Source organism: Sturnus vulgaris, chromosome 13, assembly GCF_052056855.1.
Source record: "Sturnus vulgaris isolate bStuVul1 chromosome 13, bStuVul1.hap1, whole genome shotgun sequence".
Taxonomy (NCBI): Eukaryota; Metazoa; Chordata; class Aves; order Passeriformes; family Sturnidae; genus Sturnus; species Sturnus vulgaris.
In genome coordinates, this window is record NC_142255.1 from 1,222,575 (window position 1) to 1,240,064 (window position 17,490).

Consider the following 17,490-nt stretch of genomic DNA (forward strand, 5'->3'; position numbering starts at 1 on the left):
AAAGCTAGAAATTAATTACCCTGATAAAAAATGAACCAGCAACACTCAGACAACTCTGCTAATGATGCTAAAGGTGAAGGAAGACAAAGCCTGCTGTACTCAACCTGGAAGGAGTATTTGCAGCTGTATCCTGACTGGCGAATGCGCACGGTCTCCAGCATCCCCGTGTAGCGCAGCTGCCGGAGCACCAGGCTGTCATTGAACCGCAGGGGCAGCTGCAAGGAGAAAACCAGACCAAGGATGAGCAAATATTTCCTTTCACTGAAGCTTTTAAGTGCATGGATGGGTAAAGAGTTCAGCAGATGCAGCACATGTGCGTGACACACACATTGTCAGTGATGCTACAGGAGGGAGGGAATGTGGGTCCCCAGGAACTGAACTAATCCCACTAGGATCAAATCTTGTTTGCTTCTGAGAATTTCAAACAGTTAACTAGAGAAATAAAGCCATAAAAAAAGATTTTTTGTATTTGAATTGAATAAGACCTTCCCCCCAAGGGCGCAGTTAATGGGTAAGATGTCGAGCAGCTAAATAATCTCCAATACAAAAAGCTTCATCTTTAAATGCCTGGGTAAAACTCCGAAGGATTAACCCACAAAGCATCTCCACATTGTGAACAGTGGGTCCTCCTTTACATACAATTATGTAAAGTCAAATTTACAAAATATGAGTCATTGTGATCAATGTAGTATATTCTAAAAGTATCTGCTTTTACTTATGGAAACTTTATTTTAAGGAAGCTTTAGGACTCAGACCCAGCACAAGTGAATTCATGGTTCTATAAATCTCTCTTATGGCTAGTCAGAAGCCTCAAAGTAGTCAAATTCATTTATCAAAGTCAATATATTTTTCATATAAATTAAAATAGTATATTTGCATACATAGGTTTCTACAAATATAAAAGCCAGTGCAGTTTATCAAGAATGACACCTGATAATCCATGCTTCCCCTTGCTCAAATCTTCTAAATCCAACTCCATTTGAGGATTTGTTTCCTATCTAACTCCCTGTAAAATTGGACAAAAGATTCTCAAGCTGATTTCTAGCAGGACTGCTTTCACAGGACGGCATTTACCTTCTCGGCGTTGGATCGGATGCACTTGACAAAATATGGCTCTGCCTGGCCAAGGGTCTCCATCAGTTTGTTGAGGGATGCCTGCAACAGAGGAGACAAAGGGAAGGGAGAGGAGACCACAGTGGATAATGAAAACCCAAATGTTTAAATCACAAACCAACATAAACTGGAATTAATTATGAGTAAATGAGGCACATGGGAAATTATTCCCCCAACTGAGTGTTTTAGCACAAGCAACTTGGCTGATTTTGCCTTTGCCCTCAACAAAGAAACCAAAGATAAATATAATGCTGGGCTGGATTTTCAGATCTCTAGCTCCCCTGGAGCCCAAATCCTCATGCCACTCCACATCACAAACCTCTTCCAGCCATAAGTGGGAGCTCCAAGACAAAAATCTACACCTGGCGCCACCACCCACTGATGCTTTTTAAACACAAATCAAATTTTCCTTTATCAAAAGTGACTCCAGGCAGGATTTGCTCCTGACTTTTAATTGTCAAAACTTTACTGTTGGCCTAAAAATGAATTGTTTTTAATGAAAGCTTTGCCAAGGGAAAATCGTAAATTCACAATAATTTCTGAAGCCTGCAAGTGTGAACACTTCAGAGGTTGTTTCTAGAGAAGAACTTCAGCGCTGGCATGTTCCTGACTAAAGGATCACTGAGAATCGAGCAGTTTCCTGGTTCCATTTTACTATTTCCCCTTATTTATTCATCACCATTAAAAGTCTCTCCCATAAAAAGGAATTTACATTGGCATCACTCTACAGCCAGCTGCTCCAGTGGGATGTCATGCTCAGTTATCCCCTCACCTTGCAAACCTTTGACTTTTTGGGATGAATCACAAGCTCTTGGAATAAAACCAGGCTGAAAACCAGAGTGTGCCGGGTCCATTGCTGCTGGCCAGGCTCCTCAGCCACATTTTTTTTGCTGTATATTTTTGGGTCTATCTAATTGCTGAGCACATTACAAACATGACATTGGTAAGGTGCTACAGAGTTGATTACTCTTGATTTTAATAGAGTTTAAAACTCTCTCATGTAAAGGATATTCTGTCACATTTACAATAAGCAGAGTTATAAATTTTGGAATAGAGGAGTTAATAAACTGGTGTGGTATTACAAAGAAGCATTTTGCCCACTGCTCACAGGAAGCCTTTTTTTCCTTCTGCTCACTTCAAAGACATCTTTTTGGGAAGCCTTTCATGTTTAGAAAAATTGATTCACATCCAGAATTTTGGAAGGAGCAAAGGATAGATCTCAGGCACATGGGATGCAGCTGTGTTAGGTACATTAACTTCATGCAAATATTGCTTCTCCTGTCCCAGGAAGCAGCAGGAATGCCATGATGTGGCATGCTCCTGCTTTTTTAAAAATCTGAAATTACTCTTTTTTACACAAAAGAAGCCTATTGGGTGCTTTCAATCAGCTGCAGCATCCAACAGTGCCCCCACGGGCTGGTGGGAGGGAAAGGGGGTACCCCAGGGACACAACCCCTTTGCTAAAAGCCCAGCAAGCAGAGTGCTCCAGTGCTGGAAATGGTGGGAATGGGATGTGCTGGACCCGTAGGAAGGGGCATTTCCATTCCCTCAGCACCATCCTGTGTGAGGCAGATGGTCCAGGCACCCTCAGCCATCTGGTGGTTGGGAATCCTCAAAGGACGTGTGAGGTCACTGGATTAACCCTGGACCCGTCTCCTTTGTCTCTCTGCCAGTAAAACTTTCCAGCCACCCACTCCTTCACCACCTGCACTCAGCCTTTCAGGAACTGTTCCATCCCTCTCTCCAGGGCACCACCTCATGTGGGTTAAAGTGGATGTGGGTTAAAGGGGAGCTCTACAGTTTTAGGTATGGGTGGTTCAGCTTCCCATCGTGACAGCCATCCCTGCTCAGGGGATCCTGCATCCTCAGCACACACTCCAAGGCAGCTATTTCCCCTACAGATTACCCTAAGTATAGGGATAGTGGAAATCCATAGGAGATGGAGCAGCTGCAAGCCTGGTGTTGAGGCATTAGACACAAAGCAGCATTTCTCTGCAAAAAAACCATGATAGGAAACATTTGTGTTTCCTGCCTGTGACCCAATTCCATGCAATTTTATTAGTTTGCTCTTGATTAAAAAAGCAATACTGCTGCTTTGTCCCTCAAAATTATTCTCTTTAAAAAGTGCTCAATGAAATCAGAGGTATTTTATTTGAATGTGCTGTGAAAATATACAAAAAAAAATCAATTGTGGCCCCCGAGGCTTTTCAGAGTTTTGTTGAGAGCACAAATAGGTTTTGGGAAGGCCTTTCACTCCAAGACATCCCCGTTTCAACCCCTCCATGGCTATGAATTAAACTCTACAGGAGTGAATTTTGACAAGAATACCATTAGATTAAACAAAGCTGAATATATAAATATACAGATGTGCATTCTGCTAATTATACATATACGTGTGTGCATATATTTTTAATTATTTAATCTTACCCACACCTACACACAGAGACTTTTAAAATATAAATATAAACCACATCTCCAAAAAAAAAAACCAACCCCAAAGCAGTGAAAATTACAAGTCAAAACCAACCCAGACTTGCTTAGAACCCAGATTTTAAGTGAAAAGCTGCTTTCTATTATTACTACCTGCTTGTGCACGTCTTGTAGCAGTTTCCAAGCCATGATGCACATATAGAACAATCACATTTAGGTTGGAAAAGACCTTTAAGATCATTGAGTCCAACTGTGAGCCCAGCACTGCCAAGTCCTTGGAGGATTATTTTCTCTGCACCAACCCCGGGGATTGCTGACTGGCAAACCACACTGACAACATAAGATCGATCCCTCCTCTGAATTCCCCTGCTCACCTGGAGATAATGCAGCAGGATTCTGACTTTACTGCCCCTATTAAAATTCCCATTCTGTCTCAGAACAGATTATACTGGATGAGAGTAAAAAGACTGTAAAAACCATGATTTAGGGATTTTGCAGTGTCTGGATTTGGGGGAGAAAGCAGCACAATATGAGGTACCAGAGGCCAGGGATGCACCAACATCTCCCTCTGCAGCTCATCCTCATGTCCCACCTTGCTCCACCATGTCATCCCTCATGATACCCATCCTCACTCTTATTCCTCTCCATTTGCACCCCCTAAATACCTGCCTCGTCTCCAGTTCCCTCAAGCCCTCAGTGGGATTCATGGCCTAAATGCTGCAGGGGATGGGACAGGACTGTGCCTGGAGCAGGTAATTCCCCCCCTCTCCATCAAAGGAAAGGGCTCACCTGGAACTGGGCACTGATGCTGGGTGGTTTTTTCTTCTTATGGAGGTGGAGAAGGGATTTGGTGATGCGGTCGTGCAACGTCAGGTTCGTGAGATGCTTGAGGGACTTCACATCCAGCAAGTGCTGCAGAAAAAGAGAATCCATAGAAAATCCAGATGTTACCATCACACCATCTGCTACATCCCTCCTTAACCCTTAGAGGGCTTCCTTAAGTGAAGTAATCTCAACAGGGAGCACTGAGGGATGGCTTCCCCGTGAGGGTGGGGAGGCCCTGGCACAGGCTGCCCAGAGAAGCTGTGGCTGCCCCATCCCTGCAAGTGTCCAAGGCCAGCTTGGAGGGGCTTGGAGCACCCTGGTCTAGAGGCAGGTGATCCTGCCCATGACAGGGGGTAGGAGTGGATGACCTTTAAGGTCCTTTCCACCACAAACCATTCCATGATTCTATGATTCTCCTCACTGTTAATGTTCACTGATTAATTGCACTGGTGCCACTGCAGGTGCAAGATGGACATAGAGAGGAGTAAAAACAATGTTTGCTCCTTTCCTGGTACTCTGTTCCTGATCACAGATTCAGCATCAGGGAGGACCACAAAAAGCATTATTCTTCTAGGGACAACAGATCTCCTTAAAATATAATAAATGTAGCCAAGAGGGAGAGAAAGTAACGAGGCTGTTGTCTATCAGGTACTAGCTCTCCTGCATCACTTACTTGCTCATTTTAGTTTAGAGATTTAGCTATTAAATTTCACCAGCATGTACATACTCCTTCTCAGAAGGAGGAAAAAGGAGCCAGAGCAGCTCAAAGGGGGCTGTAAGTGCTCGTATATCTCCCAGCAGAAATCAGGGCTGAAATCCTTTGAGTTTATATAAATTAATGAGCCCTGAACAGAGCTGAGTTGACCAAAATCTTGGTGTAGACATAATGGTCTTCTTCATATCTAACAGCATTGCGTTACTGTGCTACAGCCTTAACCCACAGAACACAAAGGAGAAAATGTTGCTTCTTACTCACCTTTGGGAGACTGGGTTTGGCTTTGAAGTTCTTATTTCGCCTAGGGAGATAATAAATGGTTCAGGTTAATCCACAGTGCAATTGTGGAATAGAGGAGTTTTTGAAACCAGCCCCTCCAAATCCCCCTAAGCAGCTGCTGCCCCTAGCTGGCACTGAAATGGGGCTGCCCCTGCATATTGCAGACTGAGAGGAATGGACCCAATTAATGGGAATGGTTCCATTGGAAATGATGGCACCTTGGGGATTTGGGAAGAGCAAAGAAGCTACCTCACAAAATGATTGACCAGCCTGCTGATTTCCAAAGCCCATGTTCATCCCAGACACTCTGGGATGCTCCCTGAACCTTTGAGGAGACTGCAGTGTGAATCATCAACATCATCTGCCCAGATAATTTATAATGGAAACTTTGATATGATGCTAAAAGTGTGACTGCATTACATGGCTGCTGTATCTCCAGACTGGTGTGACCAGCAGGTTTGTTCCTTCTCTTTCTTTCCTTTTTCTGTCGTTCTGAATGAACGAGATGAGTTAAATCAGACATGTCAAATGTGCCAGAGCTGCTTTGACCCAACTGGGAAACACCTCCAAGTCTCCTTGGCACTCTGAGAGTTTTATATCCTATTTACATTCCCCTAGCTACCCATGCTGCTCATTATTATGCTCCAGGAGTAAAGCTCAGCTCCCCTCCTGGGTACTGACATGAGGATGCCATGGGCCCTCTCCAGCAGTTTGCTGTTGGTGGTGCTGACGAATATCCCATCTTTGTCCAGGAAGGTGCCAGGGCTGGCGAGCCTGTTGTGCCTCATCCCCATCCGGCCATTCCAGCCAACTGCAAAGGCATCCCTGAAACACCACACACCGTTAGGAAGAGAGAAAAACCACGGTTCTATGATAAAAACAGATCATGAAATAACTCACTGGTAGAAAATGAGCTGCTGCTTTTTTTTCCCACTGTTCATTCACTCCCATGGGATGAGTCCCTGGTGCTACACAGCACATGAAGCCATAGTCTACTAAAGCACCTCTCAAAGATCAAATATTCACAAAAAGAACAAATTATCAGCAGGACAATAACAGCTTCTAGCTCTCTCAGACAGAAACCTTCAGTCTGCAGATACCTCTAGGTACCTTTGGTGGTCTGAAGGATATGAGGCCATGACATCTAGTGCAGACTCTGTCTCCTCACATTCACACATTCATTCCATTAGGAAGAGAAAAACAAATCTAATTTGCAATAAACTCATTATTTGCCACAAAGATGGATGTCAGCCCCAGCTGGATGGATGGATTGACTCTGAATCACTCTCTGGGGCCCGATTACAAATCAGTCACTCAATTTGGTCCCCCCTGCCATGGAGCATAACTGCTGTGGTCTCCAGAAATGCTCACCTGGCTTCAGAACGTCTACAGAGAATGAGGAACCAAAATCCCACCTTGGAGAGATGAAAATGGATACTTGACCAAACTGCACATCAGGACAAGCAACTTCCAGAGATGAGGAGCCTTCCAGTGGTGTCTGGGCAACATGAAGCCTCTTATGGACAGCACCCAAACAAAATACTTTTGGCTTGGTGGGTTTTTGGTGGTCTGTTGGGGTTTTTAAACTCTAGATTTTTTATCAGCCTTGCAGAAATCATCATACAAAAGAAAAGCAATCTAAGGATGGACGTGGGGGCTGCAACGTGCCCCCCCCCCCCCCAGTTATCTCAGACAGGAGGAAAAGGAACAGGAGGAGGCTCTAGGCTGCACTAAGTCATGAGGATGCAGAAGGATATGGTGGTTTAAACATGGCCTCAGGCACCGGCTACTTCTGAGGTCCGACACAAAGGTAGTCCTTTGCCTTAAAGACCTGATTTGGAGGAAAGACAAATCTCAAGTGCCACATGGAAATTAAAAAATAAAGGATGTAAAGCTGTATGTTCAGCCAGCTCAAAACCTGGAGCCGGATCCTCAGAGCAATGTCACCTCACTGCCTCATCTGAGCACTTCCCAAATTCCTTCCTGATCCTATTAAATCAGCATTTTGACATGCACCACTACTATAAGGAGGGATCAATCACAGCAAAGTAAAATCCCTGGCTAAGCACTCCAGGACCTGCCTTCTTAAGCATTCCATTGACAGATTGTCAGTGAGAAGCTTGAATATCCAAGTGATCCCTCCTGTTCACCTTTCTTCTCTTTACATCTCAGGTACCATCCCCCAAAACCCTCATGTCTGCAGGTGGGAAAAAAATCACCAGTTGATGGGAACCACTAAAGCTCAACAGCCACTTTTGGGATGAACAACACCATTAAGCCTGGCTAACCTCTCTGGAAAACCTTAGAAATTCCCATGTAGTTTTGAAAAACCCAAGAGATAAACTGTCAGCTCTGTCCATTATGGACACTTTAGGATGGATATGTTCACATGGCAACAGATACAGGCTTTTGGTACTTTGGTGTCCATCACCTCACTGAGTCCAGCCAGCTGTTTCCAGACCAACACCTGCTCAGACAAACCTGCACATAAAAGTGTCACTAGTAAGCACCAACCAGCAGGATCCCAACCAGCCCAAGTGGTTTTGGTTAGGCATGGCCTGGCCTTCATTTCTCAGCAGCTGAGGAAGGCACTTGGAATGCTCTGCTGAAGCCTGGTTTCCCCCCCAGCATGTGCAAACCACCCGTCCACTTTCCTTCCTGAGATCAGAGGAGAGCACTTGGCTCCCTAAACCCTCCACAGTGACTTCCTGAGTGATGTCATGCCTGAAGATTGCTTTTAGAAACAGGCCCCAAACTATCCTCTAGGTTGAATGCACAACCAGACTTATCAGCAACCACATGATCATGAGATGGCTTTGAAAGCAATTCCTGTTTAATTTGGAGCCATAAATTGCTTGCCAGTCGATCTGCTGGGAAGCTGCTAAAGCCAATCTCTCGTCCAGAGTGTCACCTGCACTCCTGTGCTCACCTCCTCTTGCTCAACAAGTGCCATCTACCTGAAATACCAACATTCATCAAGTGTGACATGACTCTCCAGTTCAAAGGTAGCTACAGTCAAAGGGATCAAAATCACCTGCCTACTCTGAAAGCTCAGGCTGGATCTTGGAGATCTTAGGAGACACCTGGTTTGTACTTCCAGAAGGAAGGGGTAAAGGTGACATCTGAGGACTCATTACTGATGATGCCCAAAGGAAGTGAAGATCACGAACCATGCTATCAAGGCACCACAGAAGGAGGAACACAGGGGTTAGGATGACTCCAAAAGCACTTTTTCTGCAAATAAAGGCTCAGATTGAGGCTGCTGGTAGAACACAGCTGCTGAGGATGAGGAAGGAAAACACAGTTCCTCAATTCTGGCTGTTTAGGCTGACTTGTCTGCTGTGCTGGCATGGGTTAAACCACATAACTAGTGTCCACACACTGAACTCCTCAGTAAATAAACACATCCTCCTCCTTGCCTGGGTCAGGAGGAACTTCCCTGCCTTTACAATGTCCCTTTGCTGAGATAACTGAAATATTTTGAGCTATGAAAATGTTGGCAGCCCCAGCTCCCACACTAAAGTGCCTCCAAAGCTGGAGTTAGTCAAGAAAAGCCCTGTCCCAGTTCACGGATTGTTGGGAAGGACAGGAATTTAATGGAGAAGTTTTGCAGATATACAGAAGGTTTTATAGGAATGAAAACAAGTTTTGATATAGAAGAAAAGAATTGTTGAGCTAGTTTTAATGGGTAACTAGAAAACAAAAAGCAAGTGAGTTAGAAGAGGCTTTTATGGCTTAGAGCAAAGGATAAATCCACCTCAAACAAAAGGATTTTCACAGGCAAACAAGAAAGCCAATGTTGCAAGTAAAAAAAAAGATCTCAGAAATTTCCACTGCAGAACAAGTCCCAAAGCCTAACATATAATTACTAACTCTGATGATTGGCTAGTCACTAACATAATATGGTCATTTTAGCAGTTTTGATAGGTTATATGTAAATGTAAAAGGTATTGTGTATGATGTTGATTGGTAGTCATGTATTAAAATGCTCTGTAATGAAAAGTATATAATGAATTGTAACATAAATAAAATTTGGCTTCAGGACACACAGCCAGCAGCTCCAGGCTCAGCCACCACCCTCAACTGCTGTAACCTCATCTATTCAACAAACAGCATTTTAAAAGCTGGCTAAAGCCTCCTTCTCTTCATCAGGCTCTTACAACTGATATTCCTCATGTGCCAAAGGCTGGATAGAGAAACTGCAGGAATCCTCTTATCTACAGGGGAAAATCTCCAAAGGGACAAAGTTTCATGTTACATTATCTTGAGGGAAACTTGCACAATCAGAGGTGCTGGAAACAGGGAACGTCACCTCTGGAGACACCAACATTCCCTGCTTTGAGTGTTACCAATGTCCAACTGTTGTCACAACCCAACCCATCAGAGCCCCAGCAGCTGCAGCATTATGAGAAAGGAAAGGAGGGTGGCACAGACTGGGGTGAGGACAGCCAGGGTTGTATCACCTTCCCAGGACAGGGTGGAATTGCTTGTACCAGCTGGATTTCTGCTCAAACTTCAGAAGTGGCACAAATTTATGAATTCAATCCCACCATTTTAAGCAATTCCCATCCTCTCTAACCACTGAAACGGACTTATAATGATGTGAGACCATTCAGTTCTCCTTCAGTAGGGTGCCACTGCCTCTCTCAAAGGAGAGGAATTCAGAGGAAGGACATTCTATTCTCGATGGCACTCAGAGAGCACGCGGTGAACAAAACCAGGCAGAAGAAGCCACTCTTCTTTCCCTAAAAAAAGGAACAATGTGTATCTGATTTTTGTTGTGGCTGTTTGGCATTAAAGCCATTAAAAATGAGCCTTCACAATATCCTTGAAGGATATTTAGTTCTGTGTGGAAGCCATTGAGATGCAAGGACTGATTTAATGGACACATTAAATGGAGACAGACTCAGCCCCCTCTTGACTTGTTCTGGGCTTCTCATTAACCTCAGAGCAGCCATAAAGACACACCTGGATATCCACAGCTCCAAGCAGTGGTTGTAGGAGCAGAGGGTGCTCCTATCATTCCTTCCCCAGCATACACCTGCTCAGAGGGAAGTGGGTATTGGGAAATGAGACCTCCTGGGATGTGGGGAGGAATAGCACAAGAATAGCTGGGAAAAGGACCAGTGCCCAGACATGCCTTGGAAATGAAGACTTTGGCTTCACAAGCAAGTTAATTCTGGAATGGGGATGGAGAAGGCTTTGCAGAAGAGGCACAGATCTGTAGCTCAAGTGTAGACCTGAGTCTTATTCAGTAGCTGCTTAAATGGTCAGAAACTTCAAGGAAGGATTTAAAAATAAAAATATACATAAAACTGTAAAAATCAATCAATTTTGAAGCAAATGTGCTTTTTTTCCCCCCTGAAAACATGCAAGCATTTGGTAAAGTACCATCTCAAACCCCATAACTTCCAGGTTTTCCACATTCCAAAGTGCCTGGAGCCACCACATGCTGTATGCAGTTCTGCATCCAAATCTGTATTCCTTGAAAGACTATTTCCTTGGTATTGGCACATTCATTCATTTTTTTAAGCTTCTTATCCCCTTGTACACCCAACACCATCAACTGCTGCCTTTGACACAGGGAAGTTGGTTTCCCTGCCTGCTGTTTAGTCAGGAAAGGTGTTTGGATCCAATCACAAGGCAGAGAAGGAACAAAGAGAAATCAGATTGGTAGGCAAGACAGGAGAAATGTCAATACAGTCATTTTTAGGCACAGCCAGGGCTCTCTCATGCCAGATCCCTGGCCATGGCAAGGTAAAAGCAGGAGCCTTACCGTGGGCTCCTCTCGTTGATGGTGTTGACTCCCTGGAGGTCTGAGAGCGGCGTCCTCGGGCTCTTGCGGGTGATACCTGAAGCAGCACATGAAGAAGATGTTTCCAGCTGGCTGCCACCCAACACACAATCAGCAGAGCCATGGCTCAGCCCTGACTCTGGCGTGCAGCAGCCGACGTGTCCCAGCACATTCCGGGTGCCAAGGATGCCATCCCGGTGCCACCTCCCTGCCAGAGCCATCACCCCTGTGAGTCACACCGTTTGCTCCAGCCTCTCATTCCCCTCCCACAGGTGCATGAGGTGTTGTAGGGACACGCTGTCCCAGCGAGCAAATGGGGTGAGGGAAGGAGATGATGGGGCGGGGGGAGCAGTCACTCGTGTTCTCCATGTCCAAGAGATTCCCAAGCTTTTCACCAGCTGCATGGGCAAAACAATAATTAGAATGCTTGGGAAAATGGCCATTCATTTCTTAGACACTTCTTCTCTCCCTCCCTCCAAATATAAGGGCATGTGCAGCAAGTAGGAAATACTTTATATATTATTTTATAAAGGCTTGATAGCCTATTGAGACTATATCCTTTGATAACTAGAATAATTTATTTGTAAATAAATAAAATATCTCTAATAAAACAATATATTAAATAAAGTATCTATTGTGTATTCAGCCAAAGAAGCTGCCACACATGGTTACAGTAGCAGCTGCTATCTCTCCCAAAGTGGAAATGTTTTGTAACCAAGCACTTAAAAAGACAGTAGGCAATTTTTATAGACAACAAAACACTTCAAGTCACCAAACCACAGAAATTTAAAGATTTGATAATGTGGAGTTTGACAAGAAAACAGTTGAGCAATTTTATAACTGTCTCAAAATCACTGCTGTGAGACAGGAAAAATCACAGCTCTCACCTCAGCATGGGGAAAATGTGTTTTATTTTACCCTGAGACATCTACAGTGGGAAAAAAGGGGGGGGAAAAGCTTTCTAAAAAGAAAAAAGTCTAAACTATGGTTTGTAGCAGAACAGGAGGAAGCATATCCCCTCCTCCCCATATTTATAATTCCACTATTTCATGCAGCCCAGGTGCTGAGCTAAAAGGTGTCCTGGTGATTTTCTGTTCTGAAAGATGAACACAAAGCAAATACGCTGAGACCTGGGCCTGCCCTGCTGTTCTGAGCCTGGAATTCCTGAGGAGAAGATGAATTCCTACCAAAGTCAATGGTGACATCACTTTAACTGGACATTTACCACCCTCCTTGTCCTGTAAAGGTGTTGTAACAGCTCATCTTGAAGCTCAACAGGAGAATCTGCTCATCGTGAATTGGGCAAGAGATCCCTGAAAAGGCTGATGGTCCTGCTGGTTAAGTTTTTGCATCTAAAGGTAGCCCAAATATTCTGGAAATGTCAACAAAAGAAAATTTGAGGGTGTGCTGCTCCAGGTCATCTTTGAACCCTGCCTGTGTTCCAAGGCAGGACCAACCAAATCACTCCTGCTGAGAAGGTTTGGCATCTCCAGCACTGGAGGTTTTTGAAAAGCAAGGCAGGTAAAGCATCTGAGTGCTTAACAATATCCAAGCTCAAAACCCTTTCCAATCCCTCTTTTTGCCATTTAACCCATTTTTGGGTTACAATTATTGCCCTAGGATTGTTCTTGTGCCTCTTTCAAGACTGGCACTTCTGTGTCTGAAGTCCTGATTTAGAGCACAGAAACCCAATTGTAAAGAGGGAAAAATGGGAATAACCAGGAATCTGCTTAAAATGTTGCATTAGTACTTTATGTAGCTAGTTTTAGATGAAGAAAGCACCTAATGTCTAGCTAGACCTTTTTTTAATATAGATTAAATATATTTTAATATACCTGGATACTCCTCTATTAAGGCCCAGAAGGCTTTTCTTGTCTAAAGGAGTCCATGAAAAACAGTATTTCACTGGTATTTCCAAGATTTTTTTAAATGCATACCCTTCTTTGTGGAGCAAAACTGTCTTCCTACCCTTTCCTGCACTCCCCGCCAAAGAAAGAAAAGGTCCAAAACACCTTCCAACCCAACAAGTCAAGCTGAAGTGATGAAGACAAGGTTGTATCAAATTATCCCTGCATCCACACCTTGCATTGCTCAGGAAAAGGGAATTTCTATTTCAGGCTTTCAGGTAACAGCTGCATTTAAATTGCATCATGGTTCTGCCAGCTCAGCACCTTAAGTTACTTGTTGATTAACAAAGGTCACAGTGCACATGTTGGGTTAAAGAGAAGTACTTTAGGTGCACCAAAGGGAAAGACTTTTCGACATTGTGCCATCACTTGGCTCTTTAAAGAAGGAATACAGCCAAAAAAAGCTGTAATGTTGATGTAAAACCCTTTTCTTGGAAATAAGAGGGATTTCCATAAATAGAAGGTAAAAAGGTCTTAGATTTCAGCTGGTGACTTGCACATAGCCTTGAGAATTGTGTATGGTGAATATGGGCTATTAAATTGTAGGAATTGAGACACAGCAGGAAAGAACAATGTGGCAACAACCTCTCACTTCCTTCATCCAGCCCAGACACAGCCTCATCTGGTTTACACTTCAGGCAAAAATTATTCAGATTTTTCAAGCATATTCCCTTTCCTTCAGCTGGAGTGTTTCAGAAAGATGGACTGATTTACCTAACAAGTCTTTGCCCTTGTTAAGAAGAGTTTTGGATAAGCCCTGTCTACTCCCTATGGATGAATGCCAACCAGCAGGGCTCCAGACTTGAATCAGAGGTGTCTAAACCCAGTGCCTTGCCCTGGAGGAACTGGTGGACTCCACAGCACCAGGGAAGCAGCTGATGGTAAGGGAAGGGTGACCAGTTGGTTCCAGAATACCAAGGGACCTACAGGTTATCTCAATAAACTCATCAAACCAATTTTTCTCTCTTTGTTCAGAACTAATTGCACAGTTCAAGACAAGGAGATGACCTTGGTTCCTGCCTCAAGGATGACATGGATGTATAACCTCATCTGACTTGTGGGAAAAGCCAAGCTCACCTGTGGGGCCCAAACTCTGATGGATTCTGAACGGAAACGTTACACAGCTCCAAGCCCACTTCAGCTTGCCAAGGGAGCCTGGGGAAGCAGGAGCACACCCCGTGGGAAGATGGGAAGGATCTCTGAATGCAGAACAAGAATGACTTGCTTGCATGGTCAGATGCCAATTTACAAACTGTGGCGATGTTCTTCTTAGACCCACACGCTGGATTTATTGTAAAAGATCCCAAATTGTGTGGACTAGTCTATAATAGTGAAAGCTCAACTTGAGCTCAACTTCCTGCTTCCCACTAAATTAAAGCTCTAAGCATCTCTTGAGTTGTATGATTTTCCTTTTTCCCACCTATGGAACTGCAAACTAAACCCCCCAAAATCTCCCATATTGTGGAGCCAATTTAAAAATTAAAGTTACATTGATTCATTTATTGCAGGTAAAATTACTCTGCTGATAACTATCTTCCTTTCCAATAGTTTCTTAGTAGCATCAGTAAGGTCACTTGGCACAATTCCACTTAATAAAATCTGAAATCAAATAAAATTTAGTATCACGCCTTTATATTTTCTTATAGCGGTGTTGGAAACTTGTAGGGGAAAATAAAGTAGTTAAATTAACAATGAAAGCCTAAATTAAGACCTAAACCACCACTGCTCCCCCAACCCCACATGCTGCAGGAAGCACAGACCTCTGACAGAAGGTTTCTAACAGGAAAACCGTATTTATGAAGGTTTAGCATGCACCTATTGTACTTACTGTGCTCAGCTCTACAGAAAAAAAGTGGTTTCCACTTACACCTAAATTTCATGAAGTTTAAGCAAGTTGAGCTGCCCATGCAGAGCAGCTCTATTTCTCTCAGTTTTAACACACAACATGAAGAAAGAGAATAATGGTAGGCAAATAATATATCTAAACATGAGACCACCAAATATCTATTTAAATATAAAAAAAAATAGAGTAGTGCAGGCAAGAGTGTCCATGTTGTCATGCAGGATGAGTTTATTACATGACAGAGGAGTGAAGATGAAGAAATGGAGACCAAGTGCATCATTCTGTAAAATAACATTGACGATGCCTCTGTTTTAAGTAAAAGCCCTGGGAGACAATATTTTCACAAGCTAAAGATATTTCTGAAGTCCAATGAAATCCAAATTAAGTTGAATTCCAGCTATACCAGCCTTGTATCAGGAATATTCTTTATTAATGTCAGTGAGTAAATAGGGAAATTGCCAAAAAAATGATTTTTGCAAGATCTCAAGAGATACGGGTTTGCTTTTAATTGGACTCTTCCAACTCTGCCTAATCATTTCCCAATAGGCTCAAAACTGATCTAAGGCAGCTGGTTTGATCATGGAGGGCTCCTCAGGCGCTGGTTTTAATCCTTTCTACATGGAATGCAGCTGGTTTCCATTTCTGGATGTGTGAGTGTGGTATCAGAGGGGGGAGGGTGGTGGAGCCTTACTGTACTTCTCCTCCTTGCACCTCTGCAGGATCTCTAAGCTCCTCTGGTGAACTGGGTGGTGGAGAAAGCTAAAACTATCCACACTTTTCAAAACCGCACATGGCACTGCATCATCATGCCCTTGGGAAGCAAAATAAAAACAAACAAAAAAAATGGAGAGAAGAGAAAGATTTAATAAGCAGAAATCAGGAGAGGGGAAGGAACAAGCCCAAAGGAGCTCAAGGGTCACACGTTTTGTGCTCGACACAATTCAACCGTGGTTTCCTCTGCACTGTGGCATGGGAGCAATGGGCTGGACCATGTCCCAGTCCCAATTATCATCCTCATCAGACAGAGCACAAACACTTAATAATCACTCCAAGATTATTTGGGCAAAAAGAGGATGATTAGATAAATCTTTACTTTTATTAACTTATTTTTTAAATCCTTTCCATGTCTCTGCCCAGTGTTACCCACAAATCCCTGTCCAGATGCTCCATGAGACAACCACCTGGAATTTTCATTTTGCATCCCAGTGCTACATTTTGCTCAGATTTTGGCATTTTAAAGGGAAAATGTAAATTATTTGCATTAAGCACCATTTCTATATTCGCTGAGGGCAGAGGACACAGAGCCTGGAGTTCAGCAGGATGGGTTTGAATTGGAAGAAACCATCAATGTGTGGCCAAGGGGACTTCTGATGGGCCAGCTGTGAGCACAGGGTAGAGGAGAGGTGATGCCAGTGATAATGTGCCAACACACAGTGCCTCTCTGTCATTGTTGGCCAAGTCCAGGATGTGCCACACTCCCAGTGAGGCGTGGGGAGGTCACCATGGAGTCACTTTGTGCCAGCAAAGTGGAGAGCATTTCATATCAACACATCAAACCATTGGAAAGGACTGATCTGAATTTTACACGGGAACACTGTCAAGGGGAATCTGCCTCACCACCAGTGAGACCTCAAACACCAAGCTTTTGGTTGCTGTCACCTTTATTTGGCAAATGCAGTCTTTTTTATTGATTATTTTGAGGGCAGTGGTTTTTTGGGTGATCAGCTTCAGGAATAAATCTGCAGAAGCCAGTGTGATTATTTTTAAGCAGGAATTACCCAAGGAGCAACCCTTGTTGGCCAAATCCAACTGCAGAGCCCATCGAGGACAGGCACAGCCTCAAGACCACAGGACCTTCATCAGAGCAAGGATTTAGGTCCAGCAAAACCAAGTTTCTGCAGCCTAGTTTGTATGAACAGCACCATTTTTTCCATTAAGTTTTTGCCAAGAATTAGACGGTTTTGCATAATAAATGTGCATTGATGACAGCAAAAAAAGTCAATCAGCCAATATTCTTTCCTAGAAAGCTTGACAGTGTTCCTTTAATCCAAGTTCACAAACAAATCCAGCTCTAACATGCAGTTCTATTGGACTATTTCAATACTCATTGATAAACTTAGTAATAAAAAGAATTAAAAATCAAATTATTGAAGAGTTCCACCCTTCAGCTAAGTGCAGCTCGCCTGATCCTGGCATCTTATATTCGAGGAGAGTTGGCAGCACCATAAGAAGAAGCATCACTCAGGCAGAACACAAAGGTACCAAAGAAAATCCACAGTAACACCACTTTGCTGCTCTTCACCTTCAATTTAACGAAGACAATCACACAATCACCAAAAGCTGCACTAGGATGGTATCAGGAGCACAGAAAAAAAGAGTCCCTAAAGCTAGCACGAAAAAATGCTGATTATCCTTCCAGAAGCATCTACTTGGCATGGAGGAGACAACCAAAAGGATGATGTGGAAAGGAAGCAGAGAAAAATTTTGCAGAGCTGCTTAGACATAAGCCAGGGATTTTTCCAGAAAATCCCTGTTGGGTATTGCAAGTGTAAAAGCATGAGAGATCCAGCTGAGGTTCAGACAA

The 17,490-nt window shown here is 43.5% G+C and overlaps 1 protein-coding gene across 9 annotated transcripts in view; it reads right to left on the reverse strand.

Annotated features, from left to right (window-relative positions):
- Nucleotides 1-17,490, reverse strand: part of MYO9A (myosin IXA) — a 174,393-nt gene that overhangs the window by 28,371 nt on the left and 128,532 nt on the right. For all 9 annotated transcript variants that reach the window (XM_088172833.1, XM_088172836.1, XM_088172835.1 and 6 more), the window contains 7 exons: nucleotides 15,598-15,717; nucleotides 11,139-11,214; nucleotides 6,044-6,187; nucleotides 5,345-5,384; nucleotides 4,333-4,455; nucleotides 1,075-1,155; nucleotides 105-215 (listed from right to left, as the gene is read on the reverse strand). In XM_088172833.1, coding sequence (XP_088028959.1) covers nucleotides 105-215; nucleotides 1,075-1,155; nucleotides 4,333-4,455; nucleotides 5,345-5,384; nucleotides 6,044-6,187; nucleotides 11,139-11,214; nucleotides 15,598-15,717 — 695 coding nt within the window. The remainder of the gene's footprint in view (nucleotides 1-104; nucleotides 216-1,074; nucleotides 1,156-4,332; nucleotides 4,456-5,344; nucleotides 5,385-6,043; nucleotides 6,188-11,138; nucleotides 11,215-15,597; nucleotides 15,718-17,490) is intronic.